Source organism: Jaculus jaculus, chromosome 13 (genome assembly GCF_020740685.1).
Source record: "Jaculus jaculus isolate mJacJac1 chromosome 13, mJacJac1.mat.Y.cur, whole genome shotgun sequence".
NCBI classification, from domain to species: domain Eukaryota; kingdom Metazoa; phylum Chordata; class Mammalia; order Rodentia; family Dipodidae; genus Jaculus; species Jaculus jaculus.
The window spans coordinates 33,735,783-33,756,164 of NC_059114.1; the positions used below are offsets into that span (position 1 = coordinate 33,735,783).

Genomic DNA, 20,382 nt, shown 5'->3' on the forward strand with positions numbered 1-20,382 from the left:
AAGCATGTGAAGAGATGCTCAATCATCATTACACTAGTGAAGCAGGTTAACAGTACTTGGAAGGCTAAGGTAAAAGGATCATCATGAGTTTGAAGCCAGCCTGTGGCTACAGATTGAGTCCAGTCCCAACTTTATGTGTATTTTGCCACAATAAAAAAAATTATTCAGGTATGGTAGCCTGTCACCTTTAATCACAGCACTTAGGGGGCCGAGGTAGGGTCACTATGAGTTTGCAGCTACCCTGAGACTACATAGTGAATCTGACCTACAGCAAGACCCTACCTCAAAATCAGCAACAGTAGCTGGGTGTGGTGGTGCACACCTTTAATCCCAGCACTTGGGAGGCAGAGGTAGGAGGATCTCTGTGAGTTCAAGGCCACCCTGAGACTACATAGTGAATTCCATGTTACCCTGGGCCAGAGTGAGACCCTACCTCGAAAAACAAAGAAACTAACAACAAAAATAGGCTGGAGAGATGGCTTAGAGGTTAAAGCACTTGCCTGCAAAGCCAAAGGGCCCAGGACCCAGGTTCAATTCCCCAGTACCCACGTAAAACCAAATACACAAGGTAAAGCATGCATTTGCAATTTGTTTGCAGTGGCAAGAGACCCTGGTGCACCCATTCTCTCTCTGCCTCTCTCTCTCTCTGTCTCTTTCAAATAAATAAATGTTTTTAAAATCTGAGAAACAGATCAAAATAAAATTTTAAAAAAATGCAGTGAGTGCCAAGCATGTACCATGCCCTAATTTGTCCAAGGGATGCTATGGGCAACACACAGGCAACAACAGTCCTCAGAATTGTCTGTGCTTTAATGGGTGAGAAGTAATCAAGAAGATTTATACCAATAAACAGGAGTGTCCCCAAGTGCCACATATCTTAAAGAAGAGAACTGGGCTAGAGAGATGGCTTGGTCATTAAGGTGCTTGCCTGCAAAGCCTAAGGATCCATGTTGACTCTCCAGATCCCACGTAAGCCAAACACACAAGGTGATGCAAACACGCAAGGTTGCACATGCGTACAAGATGGCGCTTGTGTCTGGAGTTCAACTGTAGTGGCTGGAGGCTCTGGCATGCCAATTCTCCCTCTTTCTCACTCACTCACAAAAAAAAAAAAAAAAAAAAAATTAAGAAAGAAAAAAGGGCTGGGTGTGGCGGTACACTAACACTAGGGAGGCAAAGGGAGGAGGATCGCCATGAATTTGAGGCCACCCTGAGACTACATAGTAAATTCCAGATCAGCCTGAGCTAGAGTGAGACCCTACCTCAAAAAAACAAGAAAAAAAGGCGGAGGGGTTAGAGAACTGGGTCTCAGAGCAGACAGTGGGGAGAGCAAAAGGGTCACAGAAAGCCTCTGTGAGATGTCACCATGGTCCTGGAGATGAGGGACTAGTTCAGAACATTCAGGAAGAGGACCAGCAAGCATAAATTTCTCATGACAGCAGCAGAAGCTACATGGCCTAACTTGAGCCCTACCTCAAAAAAAAAAAAAAAAAAAAAGACATAATTTATACAGGCTTGAGAGTCTATTACAGCTTCTCATTCAAGGGGTCTGGGACAGCCCCAGATGCGTAATTATGAGGATTTTTTTTTTCACTGCAGTTGGTTCTGATGTGTACTCATGGTTGAGAACCACTGATTAGCTCTCCAGGTCCTAGAAGGTAAGGCCTATCATTATTCTCATTTGGGAGCTGGCTAAGTAGAGCAACAGAGCAGCTGATCTCACTCCTTAGATCACACAGCTGAAAGTCCCAAAACTGACCGAGACAATCTGACTCTGAAGCCAAAGCTCCACTAATTCTAAGCTGCAGCATCTTGAGGGCAGTCAGTGTTTGTCTGTTACCAAGCCAGTGATGTTGCCCCATGCAGTCTGGGAATCTGGAAAACCATACCCCAGCTTCACAAACTGCATTAAGTCTCAAAGGCTCTAACACCTTAGTTACCTGACATCATCAAGGAGTGTGAATAGAAGGAAAGCTTTTGTTTACTTTGTTGCTTTTTTGTTGTTGTTGTTTTTGATTTTTCAAGGTAGGGTTTCCCTCTACCCAGGCTGACCTGGAATTTACTCTGTATTCTCAGGGTGGTCTTGAACTCATGGTGATCCTCTTACCTCTGCCTCCCAAGTGCTAAGATCAAAGGGGTGTGCCACCACACCCGGCTTGCTTTGTTTATTTATTTATTTATTTATTTATTTATTGGGGGAGGGCTCAAGGTAGGTTCTCACTCTAGCCCAGGCTGACAGGAATTTACTATGTAGCCTCAGGGTGGCCTCAAACTCACAGTGATCCTTCTACCTCTGCCTCCCAAGTGCTGGGATTAAAGACATGCCATGCCTGCTTTGGACAGACTTTTTTAATGGTAATTTATCAAAACGTATTACACACGTTTTTTGAACAGAATATACTTTCCATGGGACTGATATACACTGTTCTGTTTTCTTTTTCCTTTCTGAGACAGGATCTCATGTAATCCAGGCTGGTTAGCCTTGATCTTCTGATTCCTCGGCCTCTACCTCAGGAGTTCTGAGAATTCCTAAAGCTCCCTCCCCAGGTTGGTTAGAGCCAGGCCCTGTAACTGAAGCATTCTTGGAAGGGCTTAACATTCCACGAGGCCCCACCCTCTAGAGGTGTGTTCCCACGGAGTTCCAGAGGCTCCACAAAGGGTTTACCTTTGATTCTTCTGTATGCAAGACTTATCTTGGAGACAAGGGCAGTGGGCCCCTGTGGGGAGGTTAAAATATGCCCCCTACATCTTACTGATTTATCATAGAACAGTTCTAAGCACAGGGAGCCTTTGGGGTCAGGCAAATATTAGGTGCATTTTCTGAACAGTCAAAAGTCATTGGTTCACTCAGCAAGCACGCATTGAGGACTGCGGTGTGCCAAATGCCCTTATGGCACAAGGGAACCTTATGTAAAGTAACTGGTTTACTGAGGTCCCTTCTCCTTAGAGAACCTCAGTCCTAACAAGACAGAGAGAGTGAAGAGCAAATACATAAACCAAGTCTGTAACAGGAAGAGGCCACCATTTTGCACTCAACCAGGCTCAGAGCAGGGCCATATGTAGGGACAGACCTAGTATACAGTGGGCCCAGAATGAACAGATGTCTTCCCCACACAAAGTGTTCCTCAAAACAAATCCATTTTTCGGCTGGGGGCTTACCTTGATCCCCACTGAGGAGGCCAGGTGAAGGCCCCACCTCTTACCCAGATGCCTCTACTTACCCATCCCAGTATTTCTGTACCCAGCCAAAATAGTCACACTACAGTGGTCAGGACCAAGCACTTTGAAGCAGGTACACCTAGGTTCCCATCCCAGTCAAGTGACCTGCAGAAAGTTGGGGCAGTTTCCTAAGTTTCCATTTTCTCAGGTGTCAGAGTACCAACCTCCCTGGCTGGTGGAGGATTAAACAAGATAATGCACCTGAAGGTCCTGGCTTGGGCCCTGACACACACCAACCTACCTATGTGTTCACTATTTGGAATGATTACTATTAATAATGATAATGATATCCTTACAGACTTTTAACTATTTGCTGAGCCAATCCTCTCAATGGGTATTCAAAGCTCTCTTGGTTAGTCAATTTCTCCATGTGTGGTGTTTCAGTGTGACTGAAGGGCAGATAAAAACTCATTAGACAGGGTTGAGGGCTCAATGCTTCAGTGCCTGCTTACAATGTGGAAGATCCTGGGTTCCATTCCTAGCACCAAAAGAAAAGGAAGGACTCCTCCGTGTGGCAGAATACACAAGTAAGAAACAAAGTGTAATGGACTGGAGTTACAGGGCAAAAAGAGCACTTCTGAGAGGGAGAGTAACAAACAGCAGGTGGGACTTGAAGTAGGTCTTGAAGATGCAAGTAGAGATGAGAAAGGAGCAGATAGACACCCATGGGCAGGTTTCAGGGGTTTCTTGATCCAGAGGAGGAACTTCAGAATAGCACCAGCACCACAAACTTGAGTTCAGCCTGGGTGAGAAGGGGCTCTGTGAGGACTGCTTTCACAGGCTGATCTGCAATGAACTGTGATTGTATGTAGGAAGAATTTAGCACCGAGCCTGGCTGAACAATCTCTTCAAGGGCTATTAAGCAACTGCCACCTATCTACTTCCATGTCACTGTTGAAGGATATGGTTGAAGAAGAGGCCAGACTGGGAACACTTAACACCATAGCTTACATTGTGAATACTATGTTTTTCTGCTCTTGTCACAGGTGGTACAATATGGCATGGTCACACATTCAGTGGTGAACCAACAGATGCACATGTGGATAGATGGGCATCTGTGACCTTGAAGGTCATACCCAATAGTCTGCTCCCACAGCTCATGCAAGGGTGGGCTGCAGGTGGTTTGAGAAGGGGCTCCTATTGCCTGGGCTTTTTAGGATCATGAAGCCAGGTCATCCTCAAGGCCAAGAAGTTAGGGTAGAGCCCTCCCCCATATTCTGAGTCCCACATTTTCCCACAAGGAGCCTGAGACCAGAAATGAAAGCATGAGCAGCCACGTTGCCAAGGCTGTTTGCCATGGCAACATCAGAGAACTACTCGTGGGCTGGCTGCTGCAACTGCTCAGGGCCTGGTTTCTAGTGTCTCCTCACTCTCCCTCTAGTAAATGACTGTGTTACGCCAGGCAAGGAAAAAATACGGCTGCAGAGCTGTCAGGGAGCACCCATCTCAGCCAGGCAGGGCTCACCCAGCTGATCGCCAGGCAGAGAGTTCTGAGCTGCAAGGCCAGCCCTGGCAAGAAGACAATAGCTCAGGGTCCAATCTGGCCCCTGCTGGGTGAGCTAGAGGCTCATCTCTTCCCAGATGTTCCCTCACTTCAAGGTAAGGACATTGAGCAAGATGGTCCCTGAAGGCAATCCCAACTCCCCGAAAACTCCACTGACGTTTTTATGTACATTTTACACTTACATCACTGTCATTGTCATTATCACAGGGACTATCATTTACTGAGTGTTTACTTAGTGTCAGGCAGTGTAGTAAGCCTTCTGCAACCTCTGCAGTTAGCTTACGTTTTCCCAAGATGATCATACAATTATTACCCCCAATTCTTCATATAAAGGAATGGTGGCCAGAGAGATTGAAACACATGCCAGAGGTCATACAGCTAAGAAGTGGTGCAGCCCCGAAGGAAAACTTGCCTAGTTAAACTCCAAAGCCCCAGAGTTCTCAGTCACTACCTGATATTTCATCTGTCTTCAGGTGGCATCCAGCTGGACTTGTTCTAAAAGTCAGTCCAGCAGCAGTCGCTAAGATTCCAAAGGACTTTTCTCTTTACTTTTAGTACAAGGGAAGGAAACAAAATTACTCTGTCTGACACGAGTTCGAGGCCAGCCTGAGACTACACAGTGAATCCAGGTCAGCCTGGGCCAGAGTGAGACCCTGCCTCGAAAAACCAAAATAAAAATAAAAAGTTTAATAAGCACATTGCTTCACCACTACATATGAATGAATCCAATGTCATAGCCTTGAAGTGCTGGATGGAGGTATTAAGTCTGAGTTTAAAGCCGGGCGTGGTGGCGCACACCTTTAATCCCAGCACTCGGGAGGCAGAGATAGGAGGATCGCCATGAGTTCGAGGCCACCCTGAGACTACAGAGTTAATTCCAGGTCAGTCTGGACCAGAGTGAGACCCTACCTCAAAAAACCAAAACAACAAAAATAAATAAGTCTGAGTTTATTAACTAGATATTTATTTAGCATTCAGAGTAATTTGTGAATTTGTTTTGCATTTATAAAATTTCTTGAAAAATGTTCTATAATTTTTATGTATTTATTTTCTCAGTTTTTATTAACATTTTCCATAATTGTAAAAATATCCCACTTTCCCCTTTGAAATTCCATTCTCCATCATGTCCCCTCCCCATCTCAATCAGTCTCTCTTTTATTTTGATGTCATGGTCTTTTCCTCCTATGATGGTCTTGTGTACGTAGTGTCAGGCTCTATGAGGTCATGGATATGCAGCTATAATTTTTAAAAACATTTCACTGTATTTTTATTTCTCAGACATCCTTTTTAATTTTTTTTTTTTTTTTGTTTGTTTGTTTGTTTTTTTGTTTTTCGAGGTAGGGTCTCACTCTGGCCCAGGCTGACCTGGAATGCACTATGTAGTCTCAGGGTGGCCTCGAACTCACGGCAATCCTCCTACCTCTGCCTCCCGAGTGCTGGGATTAAAGACATGCGCCAACATGCCCAGCTTTAATTTTATTTTTGTTTTGTCATTAGTTTTTAGAGATAGGGTCTTTCTTTTTCTTTTTCTTTTTTTTTTTTTTTTTTGGTTTTTCGAGGTAGGGTCTCACTCTGGTCCAGGCTGACCTGGAATTAACTCTGTAGTCTCAGGGTGGCCTTGAACTCATGGCGATCCTCCTACCTCTGCCTCCCGAGTGCTGGGATTAAAGGCATGCGCCACCACGCCCGGCTGTTTCTTTTTCTTAATGTTTTAATTTTTATTTATTTATTTGAGAGACAGGGAGAGGGAATGGGTGCACCACTGCATCCAACCACTGCAAACGATCTCTAGATACATGCACCATCTTGTGCATCTGGTTGACATGGGGAATAGAACCTGGGTCCTTTGGCTTTGCAGGTAAATGCCTTAACCACTAAGCCATCTCTCCAGACCTCAGACATTCTTTATGACCAGAAACAGAGGGTTTTCCTCCCTTTCCCCTAACAGCTCTTCATTTTACAAACAAGTTTCTATGAACAACTTTTTTTAAGTGTACAAATAAAATGATGCATTTTTTTCAAAAAAATCTGGCAGAGAAGCCTAGAGGACCTGGAGCTCAGGGCCAAACACCGTTACAGAGTCTGTTACTCTGTGTGTTGCTTCTTCATACACATACGCGTGCACATCTCTGCACGCTTTGCAGGAACTGCCTCAGCCAGTCTGGACTAAGACCTTTATTTATTGGTTTGGTTGGCTTGTTTTTTATTTTTAGGTAGAGTCTTGCTCTAGCCCAGGCTGACCTGGAATTCACTATGTAGTCTCAGGCTGGCCTTGAACTCACAGTGATCCTCCTACCTTAGCATCTCTAGTACTGGGATTAAAGGCGTGCACCACCACGCCTGGCAAGACCTTTTAAAGCAGGTGCTACTGCCAGTTCCAGTTTATAGATGAAAATCCTAAGTCACAAAGGAACCCTGGGCCAAGGTCATGGGGCTCACCACAAACAGAGACCAGTACTCAAACACAAAGCCACTTCAGCCGCCTGAACAGTGAAGGCAAAGGTTTAACGTCTTAACTGAAACATGCAGCACGAGGGCAGGCCTGTAGGGAGAGCTAATTAATCAATGACTCCACCTACCATTTAAGTGTATCTATACTAGAGTAGCAACTCTCTCTGTCCTAGGAAAAGGAGGCAGGAGCAGGAGTCCAGGGGCCACCATAAGCCTGAAGACCTATGTCTGGCCTAGCAGTGTGACCTAAGCCACATTCCGCCTCTCTGAGCTTAGAACCACTTTGCTGCCCACTAAATACCCACACACTCCCAACACCCCCTCCAGTCTCCTACACTGCAGGTCCTGAACATTTCATGAGAGGACCCATGTGGGTCAACTTCAAGGGGTACAGGTGGGCCTTGGGGATTTAGGAATGTGAAAAAAATGAAAATTCTAGACCATGGTCCTAGCCACCCAGATCACAGCTACCCCAGGCAACAATGTTTCAGAGAAGACTACCTGCCCTGACCTTCCACAGAGCCAAGATCTAAAACCCCAGTCCTAGTGCTAGATAAGAAGTGGCTGAAGGGTAGGGGTAGAGCCTGGGTCTCCTCAGAACTGCTGCTGGGAAAGGCAGGTTAAACGTGATGCTTTCCAAGGATGGTCCCCAAGCACAGCCAAGGAAGAAGCTGCTAGGGGACAAGGTTTAATACTCAGGCCAGGGCTGAAGAGATGGCTTGGTGGTTAAGGTAAGTAACTTGCCTGCAAAGCCTAAGGACCCAGATTCAATTCTCCAGGTCCCACATAAGCCAGATGCACATGGTGGCGCATGCGTCTAGAGTTCGTCTGCAGTGGCTGGGGGCCCTGACTCACCCTTTCTCACTCTCTCAGTTCTCTCTCTGTCTCTAATAAATAAATAAAGAAGAAGAAATATTAAAAAAAAACACCTCAGGCCAGCCATTCACTGGCTGTAAGTCCCTGAACAACTGAGCCAATCTCTCTGTACCTCAGTTCATCATTCACAAAATAAGGAACACAGGGGGCTGGAGAGATGTTTCAGCAGTTAAAGGAGCTTGCTTGCAAAGCCTAATGGCCCAGGCCTGCTTCCCTATACCCCCATAAAGCCAGATGCACAAAGTGTCATATACACCTGGAGTTTGTCTGCAGTAGCAAGAGGCCCCCCAATTCCTTTTCTCTATCTCTATCTCCTTCCTGCTCTCCTTACAAATAAATAAATGTTTTTAAATGGCGGGGCTGGGTGTGGTAGCTCATGAGTTCAAGGCCACCCTGAGACAGCATAATGAATTCCAGGTCGGCCTGAGCTAGACTGAAACCCTACCTCGAAAAACAAAAACAAAAAAACCAAAACCAAAGATGGCTTAGCAGTTAAGGCATTTGCTGTGAAGCCTAAGGACCCTAAACCCTGATCCCACATAAGCCAGACATAAAAGGTGACACATGTGCAAGTCACACATGTGCACATATTCAATTACAGTGGCTGGAGGCCATGGTAGACAAATTCTCTCTCCTACTCCAGCTTTCTTGTATATTAAGAGGGGCGGGGGCTAGTCTTTATTGCTTGCCTCAGGAAAAAAAAAATGGCCCACACCTCTTGGAAGATAGGGGTAGGAGGATCACCATGAGTGTGAGGCCACCCTGAGACTAAATAGTAAATTCCAGGTCAGCCTGGACTAGATTGAAAACCCTACTTCCAAAAAACAAACAAAGGTGTGGTGGCACACGCCTTTAATCCCAGAACTCAGGAGGCAGAAGTAGGAGGGTCCCCGTGAGTTCAAGGCCACCCTGAGACTACACAGTCAATTTCAGGTCAGCCTGAGTGAGCCCCTACCTTGAAAAATCAAAAAGGGTCGGCACAGGCCTTTAATCCTAGTACTTGGGAGGCAGAGGTAGAAGGACTGCTGTGAGTTCAAGGACAGCCTGGGACTACAGAGTAAGTTCCAGTTCAGCCCGGGCTAGAGTGAGACCTTGGGGGGTGGGGGATAGGGGGTAGAAACACAGAACTAACCTCCCAGAGTATCTGGGAGAAGTCCATGATAGCCACAAACATCTGTTGAGCAATACACTCGTGAAATAATGTGCAGACCAGTGGATGGAACAGGAGTGAGTCGCAGCAGCTATGTGCTGGGGGGGTTGGAGGTCCACTATGACTGAATATTTCTAGGTACTAGTCTTCACTGTGGTAACGATACTGGTGAGCTGGGAGAAACACTGTTCTTTCTCTCCATTACAGAGCCTCAGTGCAGCTGCAAGGATGAAAACGTGCCCAGATGCCACAAGGCAGTAAAGAGCACACGCCGTATGAGTGGGAAAGACAAGACAGCCAGCTTAAATGGCTTTCCAGGGAGGACAAGGTTTTTTAGGCTAGAGCTGAAAGTTCAGGTTGGCTACAAAGACATTAAGACAAGGACGGCAGTGGCTCTTCTGGGGAAACTCTCAGGCTGCAGATACAAAGAAAAAAACAGTAGGCACCCTGAAGGGGATCCCAGGAAAGTGTATTCACTCACTGGGTGAGGAGTGCTAAACCTCTGCTGTGCCCTGGCACTTACGTGCATGCTCTCTGGAGAAGAAAAATGGTGATGGAAAACAGACAAAACTCCTTGATGCCATGGACTTTAGAAATGTGACCCACACAGAGATGTATCCAGCACTGGTACCCTAGATAAGCAGGCTGAGGGTGCTGCCCATCATTTGACTTGCATCCACTCTTCACAAAAATGGATGATAGGTGTGTGACATGACCTCCAAAGGCTGGGGGAGGTTTTCCAGCAGGCAAACTGTAGGACAGGCCTCAAGCCCAATGGAAATGATTCCAGAATGCTCAGCAGGCCTTGCCCACTGTAAAGTGCATTAGGGCAGAAGTTTGGAGAACAGGGCCCCATCCACACCCACAAGCTAGCTCTTGAAGGATGAGCTGTGGAAATAATGAAAAGAGACCAAGAGATAGCAAAAGACAGCATAGCCCAGGCCCCCAGGGGGAAATTATTCTGAAATGGGTGGGTGGGGGGGAAATCCATGAATCATCTCAGGCCAAGGATATAAGACATTTCCTCAAGGTCACACTGCTTGAAAACCTGGGGAAAGTAGACAACTCAGGATAAATCCTGGTGCCTTACTCTCCAAGTTCAAGTACATGAGGCCCTTGAACATCAAGTTTAATGTTTGTGCTTAATTGTGTTTAATTTAAAAGGACTAATTGGCCGGGCGTGGTGGCGCACGCCTTTAATCCCAGCACTTGGGAGGCAGAGGTAGGAGGATCGCCATGAGTTCAAGGCCACCCTGAGACTACAGAGTTAATTCCAGGTCAGCCTGGACCAGAGTGAGACCTTACCTCAAAAAACCAAAAAAAATAAATAAATAAAAGGACTAACTGGGCATGGTGGCACACACCTTTAATCCCAGCACTTGGGAGGCAGAGGTAGGAGGATCACCATGAGTTCACCTGAGACTACATAGTGAATTCCAGCACTTGGGAGGCAGAGATAGGAGGATTGCTGTGAGTTCAAGGCCACCCTGAGACTATATAGTGAACTCCAGGTCAGCCTGAGCTAGAGTGAGACCCTACCTCAAAAAACTAAAATAATAAATAAAATTTTTAAATTAAAAAAAATACATGGAAGTTTGTGTCTAATGTGGCAGACTATTTTGGTGTTATCTACAAGATTGTATTAATGAATGAGACAAGGACCTAGGCCAGCAGAGGGGAGAACTGAAAGGTCTATCTATCCAATCCAAATGATACTGCACCATACCTTAAAGGAAGACAGATAGAAATTGGTCAAGGACAAGACAGAAACTGCAAAATCTCTTCCAAATGGCTTTATTTGGGTTGTATTCACTTTACACAGTCAAAAAGTATGTTTTTCTTTCTTTTTTTAACATTAAAAATTGATTGCAAGCCAGGCCTAGTAGCAAAGGCCTATAATTCCAGCTACTCAAGAGGCTGAGACAAGAGGATCACAAGTTCAAGACCAGGCTGGGCTACAGTAAGTTCAAGACTAACTTAGGCAACTCAGTGAGACCGGTCTCAAAATAAAAACTAGTCCCTCCCTCCCTCCCTCCCTCCCTCCCTCTCTCTCTCTCTCTCTCTCTCTTTCTCTCGGATGTGCGCATGCGCACCTCTTCCTCTGTCAAATAAATAAATAGAAATAAAATAAATAAACTAGGCTGGAGGGATGGCTTAGAGGTTAAGGCATTTGCCAGCAAAGCCAAAGGACCCAGGCTCGATTCCCCAGGATCCACATTAGCCAGATGCACAAAGGGTGCATGCATCTGGAATTCATTTGCTAAAGGACCTGATGTGCCCATTCTCTCTCTCTCCTCTGTCAAATAAATAAATAAAAATAAAACTTTTTTAAAAAAATAGAAGCCAGGCATGGTGGCTCATGCTTTTAATCCCAGCACTCGGGAGGCAGAGGTAGGAGGATCACCATGAATTCAAGGCCACCCTGAGACTACGTAGTGAACTCCAGGTCAGCCTGGGTTACAGCAAGATCTTACCTTGAAAAACCAAAATAATAACAATAATAATAATAATAATAAAGATAAAAAGTAGAAAGAGGGGCTAGGGATACAGTGCAATTGTTAGAGCATTTCCTAGGATGTGTGAGGCTCTGGGTTTGGCCCTCAGCACTACAAAATAGCCAACCAAAAAAAGACTGAATGTACAGGAACAGGGTCTAAATTTAATCCTGTTCTTCTAGAAAATGCTTTGAAGACAGAATTCCACGTTTTATAGGCAGCAGCTCAATGCTCATTTTATATAGCATGGTGGTTTGATTCAGGTGTCCCCCACAAACTTAGGTGTTCTGAATGCTAGGTTTCCAACTGATGGAGATTTGGGAATTCATGTATCCTGAAGGAAGCGTATTGTTGGACAGGCTTATAGGTGTTATAGTGTCTGGCACACTCTCCTTTTCTTATGGTCCACCTTATGTTGGCCAGGGGGTGATGTCCACCCTCTGCTCATGTTGTCGTTTTCCCTGCCATCATGGAGCTTCCTCTGTCAGCCTGTACGCCAAAATAAACCTCTTTTTCCCATAAGCTGCTCTTGGTTGGGTGATTTGTACCAGCAATGCGAACCTGGCTGCACATAATATATTCTTTTTTTTTTTTTTTTTCTGTTTTGGTTTTTCAAGGTAGGGTTTCACTCAAGCCCAGACTGACCTGGAATTCACTATGAAGTCTTCGGGCAGCCTTGAACTCATAGTGCTCCTTATACCTCTGCCTCCCAAGTGCTAGAATTAAAGGTGTGTACCACCATGCCCAGCTACATATTCTTTCATTACTGAGAGCTAGTTTCTGTTATCATTTCACAAAGTAAGACCTATAGACTTAGAGAAACAAAAGCAGTTCTGTCTTCTTTCTCCCTACACACTTTGTCATCATTTGTTCAAGTTTCTGGAAAAACAAATGATGAGCAAAAAGAGGGAGCAGTCCCGGTCTCCAGGGAGTGTAGAGTCAGGTGGCTGGGCCCATCACCCACTAGTCCCACATCTTCACATACTCCAAAATAAGCAGAGTGGCGTGTCAGTGAGCATCCACTCACAAACTGTGGAATCTGTAAAACTGTAAAACAGCACCTCTACAGAACCTCTGAGAAGAAATCAATACTGCAAACAGAAGTCTCAGCAGCCCATGTGAACTGGAGGATGAGCTATAAATGCCACTGCTGACGATGACGACGATGAAGGGGGAAGACAGCTGTTAACTCCGCAATGCTCTTGTCATGACCTCACTTCCAAGCCCGAGGCCCCATTTGCAAGGCTGCTTCTGACTCAAGCCAATGCTCCTTCTATTATTTCAGAGAGGGAAGGAAAAGAGTGATTCACATCAAAGCACAATGGAGCTCAAGGCTGGCCAGCACAAGCTAGGGAGAAGAGGCCCCAAAGTGAAGGGGAAATATGAGCCCCCAGGGCCCAACTGCTGGAACGTTGCCTTTCCTGGGTTTCATAGGCATGCTCAGCTTGAGTACCAGCCAGGGAGCCCAGAAAATAAAAGGAGCTGAGGCCTCAGGGGAACACATTCCCAATGGATCTGAGGTGAAGCAGTTCCTGGGGCCCCGGTCTCATGCAGGTGAAAGGTGTGTGTAGCACCCTACAGGGGCTACACATTTTCCTTCTACACGTGGCCAGAATTCTCGACTTAGCAAACAGCTGCTCTGGCTGCAAGGGCTAGGGGCACTAGAATTTCAAGTCATCTCCCAATACTCCATGTGGCTAGGGTCCCTTCTAGGTGCTTTGCAATGAGGTGTCAATATTCCAGTTGCAAAATGGGCCAGGTTCACAAACATGACATTGTATAGAATAGAACTGTAAATGGAATACTTGGAAAGAAGTGATTCAGTGGGGGTGGCCACAGGAAGGGAGGAAAAGGGAAGGAGATGGGAGAGGATTATGATCATGACATACTGTCTATATGAAAGTAGTCAAAAAAAAATCCTAAGAAAGAACTGCAAATGGTGTTGTCTGGGAGAAGAGATCAAATCACAAGTAATCAAAGAAATACATATTAAAACAATAAGGGTGACAGAATTTACTGAAGACCAAACTGGTAAAAATGTAAAATATCATGAGTTAGGGCTGGGGAATTAGGCATTTCCACACCATGCCAATGAGTGTTTAAATTAATACAATTTCACTAAAAGGCAATCCAGATATGTGTTTACCAAATGCCTATGTAATTCCTTTCATGAAGCAATTTCCCTTCCAGGAATTTAAATGAAAGAACACATATGCAAAGTTTCAGCATTTTTTGCAATACTAAAAAAAAAACACAAACAAATGACTAACAATAAAGGATTGATTAAATACATGTGAAATACTATACAACCATTAAGATATTAAGAATACTTATTAATATCAAACAATGTTCACATTGGAGGAGAAAAAAGCAACTTACAAAACAGTGTGAGGGCTACAGAGATGGCTTAGAGGTTAAGGCACTTGCCTACAAAGCCAAAGAATCCAGGTTTGATTCCCAGTACCCATGTAAGCCAGATGCACAAGGTGATACATATATCTAGAATTTGTTTGCAATGGCTAGAGGCCTTGGTGTACCCATTCATTCCTTCTTTTTCTCTCAAATAAATAATAAAATATTTTTTTAAAAAAATAGTGTAATTCCAAGTTATAAAGTAACATACATATAATAACTCCATTTGTTTTTAAAAGAAGTGACCATGAGCTTGAGAGATGGTTCAGCAGTTAAGTACACTTGTCTGCAAAGCCTAACAACTCAGGTTTGAGTCCCTAGAGCCCAGGTAAAGCCAGATGCACAAAGTGGCACATGTATCTGCAGTTTATTTGCAACAACAAGGGGCCCTGGTATGCCCATTCTCATTCTCTCCTTGTAAATTAATTAATTTTTTTAAGCTGGGCATGGTGGCGTGCACCTTTAATCCCAGCATTTGGGAGGCAGAGGTACGAGGATCGCTGAAAGTTCGGCCACCCTGAAAATTTTAGGTCAGCCTGAGCTACAGTGAAACCCTACCTTGGGAAAAAAATTAAAGTGATCATGTGAATAGGAGGCAAAATTCTTGAAATATATATAAAAAGTGGCCATCTTTGGGTAAATGCCATACTTCTATTTTTTTTTTCTTAATGCCTGGTAGTATTTCCTAACAATTCTAGAGCTATTTTTAAATAAGGATTTGGAATAGATGACATGTAAGAGTCATTCTTATCATCTCTGACATTCTGGGCATTGCTACCTCAACACCCCAGGGATTTCAAACAACCCATATTTCCTGGGTTTCCTTGCAGCCTTTGGAGCCCTCACTTTGGCTGGCAGCTGCAGCCCTCTACATTCCTTTCTCCCCACACTCACTGCCCAGCTGTCTCACCTGCCAGCCCAGGAGCTTCTGCTTGGCAAGATCCAGTTGTACCCGTCTGTAATCCATGTGCCTAGCCAAGAGCTGGACAAAGGAGCCCAGCTGTCTGACAGTGCCATGTGGGCACAAACAGAGAAAAGGCACAACTCTAGTTTTTAGACTCTTACTAGACACAGAACTCACACATAAATGCTTGGAGTTCATTTGAAGTGGCTGGAAGCCCTGGCGTGCCCATTCTCTCTCTCTCTCAAATAAGTAAAAATAAAATATTTAAAAAAAAAAAAAAAACAGGAGAGGGGCCAGCATGGTGATGCACACCTTTAATCCCAGCATTTCGGAGGCAGAGGTAGGAGGGTCGCAGTGAGTTGGAGGCTACCCTGAGACTACATAAATTCCAGGTCAGCGAGACCCTACCTTGAAAAACCGAAAATAAATAAATAAAATAAAACCAAGATAACCTGAAAAGAAAGGGGGGCAAGCTGGCAGGGAAGCCTAAGGCGGTAAGGAGGCAGGCAGGGTTGCGGGGCAAGAGCACTCTGTGTAAGGGGCAGGCCTAAGCAAAGGGGAAAGCAACCCAAAGTCTCTTGGGATCTATTCTTCAAACTTTCCAAGAAACTCTCACCACCCCAGTTCTGTTAAATTTCTGTACATTGCCCCCAGTGGGTAAAAGGTAAGTCTCCCAAACAGAAATTCTCTGTCTAATCTAAGCTTACAAAGACAACGAAAGTAGTTTAGACAAGGACAATCCACTTTCTTGAAACTTTCCAAGGGGAGAGCGGGGGCAGAGGAGGGTCAGGGAAGGGCTGTGAAGGAGGGGAGCAGAGAACAAGCAGACACCTCACATGCAAACACTTGCTCACCCCTACCAGCAGCCTTTGGCTTCTCGTGCAGCCCCGCAGGCCCCATTGGACAGATGGAGGAACCAGGCGTGAGAGTTAAAATGGCTTGCTCCAAGATCACCCAGCCAGCGAGCGGGGAAAGTGACTCCACTCAGGCCTTCTGACTCCAAGTCCAGTGCTATTTCGAGGTAACACACAGGACCTGGAGTCAGGAGCCCTGGGTGGCTCTGTCACCCCCTGGCTGACTGGTCCTGAACAAGCCGCTCACTCACAGCCTCTTTCCCCAGCTGTAAAATGAGGCGGCCGCCGGCTGGCCCGCCCACTCCCCCAGAGCCCGAGCCTTCTAGGGGCGGAGGCGAGGCTCGCTATCAATTACAAGTCCCAAGTTGGGCCGCAAGGATCACCCAGAAAGCTTCGGCCTGTCACGTGGCAAATATAAAAAAAGAGTCCAGGATTAGCTTTCACTGCATTGCTTCTGCTGACACCTGATTACCCGATTTTCTAGTTTTCCTTGGGCGAAACAGCCCTGCTGAGTAGACTGAGGGGCAACAATGAAGGCCAACAACTTATCGGTGACCCCGCAAAGCCGGAGTTAAAACCCAGGTCATGTGCAGGGAGACCACTCTAGCTAGCTATGGGTCCCTGTGCCAGACGAGCTGCTCGGGCCTCCCTCACCGGAGTCTCGGTGCAGAGACTGGGAAAGACTTCAGGAAATCCCAAAATCGAAGGGCGCCATCACCCCAGGGGACCCGTCTCCCTACCCGCCCTCCTTCCCCGGCCATCGCCCGGGGCTGCGGAGGCCGGGCCGCCTCCCGCGCAGACCCGAGCGCGGTGCGTGCGACAGAGGCCGGCGGCGGCCGCGGGAGCACCACCGCAGTTTCGTCAGAGGTAAAGGTACGAGCCCGGCGTGCGCACTCACACGCGCACACACGCGCGCACACACGCACGCACACGCGCGCGCGCGGCCCGCTCACTCAACACTCCCCTGCCCAGAGCCGCGGGCACCCGCCACGCACCGTGCCCGGCCTCTGCCGCTAGCCCACCCCGCGGCCCCGCGCGCGGCGACGCCTGCAGAGGGCTCCCGCGGCTGCCCCGCGCGGCCGCTTTCCCCGCGCCGTCCCAGCCGCCAGCCCGAAGTCGCCGCCCGAGTCTTCCACCGCCGAAAGGTCGCGGCGGCGGCGTCTCCGCGCCAGAGTCAGCTCTCCAGCCTCTCCCCGCCCACCCGGTCCCATGACAGCTGCGACCGCCCGAGGACTGGCAGACTATAAGCAGAAGCAAAGTTTCCTTCTCCCCTCCCACCGCCCAGCCCCCTCCGCCTGCCCCTCGCCCTCGCGCTCTCCCACTGTTATGCAAAGCGGGCCGGCACCGGCGCTCCCACTCCAGGCACCGAGCCAGCCCACGCGAGTCGCGCGGGGTTCCGCCCCGTGGCCCCGCTCGGCGCCCAGGCGTGCCGCCGCGTGCAGGCTCACTGCTCAGGCTCCGCCGCATCCGCAGCCACCCCGGGGACCCGCAGCCCAGAGCCCGGAGAAAAAGCCCTAACTCTGGAGCCAAACTTTATGCTTGCAACAGGCATGGGGTGGGGAAATGGGGTACGGAGTGGGGGGCGCGCACGCCTTCTGCAGACGGGCTCCCGGCACGGGTGGTCCCAGCAGCACCCACTCGTGGGTCCCCGCGCCACCGGCTTCCTCGCCCTCCCCGCCGCACACCACGGCACCCTCTGCTGTCACGCGCGTGTCGCCGGCGGGGCCCCCAAGGCTCCGCGGAGCCCGGGACGCCGCCTCGCCTTCCCTTCCCCCTCACCGTGGAGCGCGCCCCGAGGCCGCGCGCCGAGCCGGGGGAGTCAGGAACACCCCCCCGTAGCCCACCGCCCGGGCCTGCCGGACTTTCCCCCTGGGGTCTCCCCCAGATAGCGAAACCAGGAAGGCGCAGTCTCCGACCGCATGCCCACGTGCCCCTCGGACCCCTATGCCCGTAGCAGGCAACTGACAGCAAAGTCCGCCGGGAGGGAGCCGCTGGGGAGCTGCAGGGGACCCACGGCAGCACTTGGGGTGTCAGGGGCGGGAGAACCAGAAGACTCGGGGTGAGGGGAGGCTCCTTGTACCCTGGCCACAAGTCCACGTGAAAGTACGGCAGCAAGTGCCAGGCGCTGAGGGCGCGCCGACAGCACCAGCGACAGCCTCGGGGTCCCCCCGCCTTGGCTCGGTCCCACCTGCCCGAAGAAGCGTGGGAACACCCCGAACTCTGCCCGAGGGGGAGACGGACCCCAGGTGGTCCAGGCTAGCCCCTCTCCAGCGGCCGTACGCTCCAGTGCTCCGGCACGCGCCGGGGAGCACCGGCTTCCTCCCCCGCCGCGGAGCGCACCGCAGGGCGCGTGGAAGGGGCATCTGCAGCCCGGAACCCCCAGCCGCCCCACGGAGCCCACCGCATCGGCCAGCCTTCGCAGCGGCGGCTGCAGCCCCGCGGCGCGGCCCCAGGGCCCCCGGCCTGCGGCCCTGAGCGGCCGTACCTGCGTGTCAGCGAGATAGTTGAGGAAGAAGGAGGAGAGCTCCTCGTCTAGCAGAGCGCCGCAGTCGTTCCCCGCCATCTTCCAGCCGCGGCTGCAGCGTGCGGCCGAGTCAGTGCCGAGCCGGCCGGGAGGAAGGAGCAGGGAGGGGGCGAGCCGGGCGGGGGGGGGGAGGAGGCAGCCGGGCGGCGGAGGGCGGAGCTCGCCGGGCTGCCGCAGGGCCGCCGGCTGCGGGGGCGGGGCCGCGCGGGCCGGGGGTCGCCGCCCGCTTTCCCGCTCCGCGTCTGCCACCGCGACCCGGTCCCGCAGCCTCGGGCTGGGAGAAGGCACCGCAGCCCGGCGGCCGGTGCCTGCGCAGCAATGCGGGAGGCACTTCCCCCTCGCTGCCCGAGCGGATCACGTTGCATTAGCGCTGGGCGGACCCTACGAGACAACCTGCTTCCACACCGCTGGGGAAACTGAGGCTCCGGGAGGCTTAGAACTGCCTTTGAAGCCGCAGTGCGTTTCAACGGCAAGAAGAGAAAGCGTCGTTGGCCTCAGTTCTTTACCCAGACTGCAAGGCCAGAGCAACAGGGAGAAATACACAGGTCAAAGGCGGGGAAACCAGGGGCGGCTCCTCAGAGGAGGAGGCATACTTAAGTTTTCTTCGAAGGATGCTTTGACCCATATCCTGTTAAACCTGACCATTTCTCTCCCCAGCACCACCCACTTCATTTACCCCAAACCACAATGTCTTGTGTTGGCTAGGTTCCTGCCAGCTTCCCCAAACCCACGAACCTTCTCTCTGTTGCTAAGACGAACTTTTTCACAAGAGCATCTTCAAGACATCTTACCCCCACCACCTTTCTACCCACCAACCCATTCACTCCTCTTTCACCCCACAACATATGTAGTCCTTTCCCCTGAGGGTGTCTCAGCAGCGATTGTACACTGATTTCAGCGAAGGTATGTGATCTATAAGTCAGTCCCTCCTTACTAGTCTAAGACCCATGAAAGCAAGGCCTACATGGCTTTCGCACTGGCTATTTCTCCAGTACATGGTAAGTGACTAATAAATAATGTGCTAGCTGAAAAAGCTGGAGGAATTTGAACAGAGCACTGCCACCACTGAACGCTGTACAGATGAGAACACTGACAGTCGAAGGTGCACAAGAAGAGAGTCCTGAAGCAGAGCCAAAACTCAGACCTTCTGACTTCAACCTTGAACTCTGTTTTACCAGTGAGGAGTAGAGGGCGGGCTTGGATAAAGGCTGAAAGGCGAGAAGATTCGGGCCTATTTTATGGGCACACCTGCCTCCCAACCTCCTCCCACCCCATACTCTGGCCCACCTTGCTGGGCCAGCTCTGCTCCTTCCAGCCCAAGGAGGAAACAGTCCCCAGCACACCTGCTCAGACTTGAGCAGCCCAGCGAAAGCTTCCTTCTTCCCAGTCTGAGGGTTCCCAGAACCTCAGGGTGTGATTTCACTCTTTGGGCTTAAGGCCAGCATGCTTTTAAGGAACATTGCTGCCAACAGAGAGCCTCTATCGAGCTCCAGAGCATTAGACTGGGAGTCAGGAGTCCTAGGTTCTGGTCCAGGTCCTGCAACCACTTGTACCAATACTGGATAATTCAGAAGCTTAAGCACACTGCCTGGTTTTGAATTCCCCAAATCAGTTTGTTTTAGGCCTCTGTTTCTTCATCTATACAAACGGGGATAGTAAAATAACTTACTGCATAGAGATGTTATGATGATAGGAGAGAAAATAAGTGAAGTGCCCGGCACAGAGCCTGACCTGCGGGAAATATTAGACTGGTCGAGGAGAAAATACTATTGCAGGCACTGGCCACTGTGACTTACCTTCCCTCCAGCACTTACAGGCCTCTGTCTTACTCTGGACTCCAATTCTTTCAGATCAGAATCCTGATGCCAACTAGCTATGTGCTGTTGTTACTTAAAGGTGTGGGAGTAGTTCAGCTGACAGTGTTTGCCTAGCATGCCCTGAGTTCAGGCCCTGGCACTGCATTGAATGAGTGTGGTGTGCCTGTAACCTCAGC

The 20,382-nt window shown here is 49.0% G+C and overlaps 1 protein-coding gene across 1 annotated transcript in view; it reads right to left on the minus strand.

The window, feature by feature from the left end:
- Ppargc1b (PPARG coactivator 1 beta) overlaps window positions 1-18,464 on the minus strand; it is a 129,453-nt gene extending 110,989 nt beyond the window's left edge. Inside the window, exon 1 of the mRNA XM_045132841.1 lies at window positions 18,351-18,464. Within this exon, the coding sequence (XP_044988776.1) occupies window positions 18,351-18,428 (78 nt within the window). The 5' untranslated portion in view covers window positions 18,429-18,464. The remainder of the gene's footprint in view (window positions 1-18,350) is intronic.
- Between the last annotated feature and the right edge of the window lie 1,918 nt (window positions 18,465-20,382).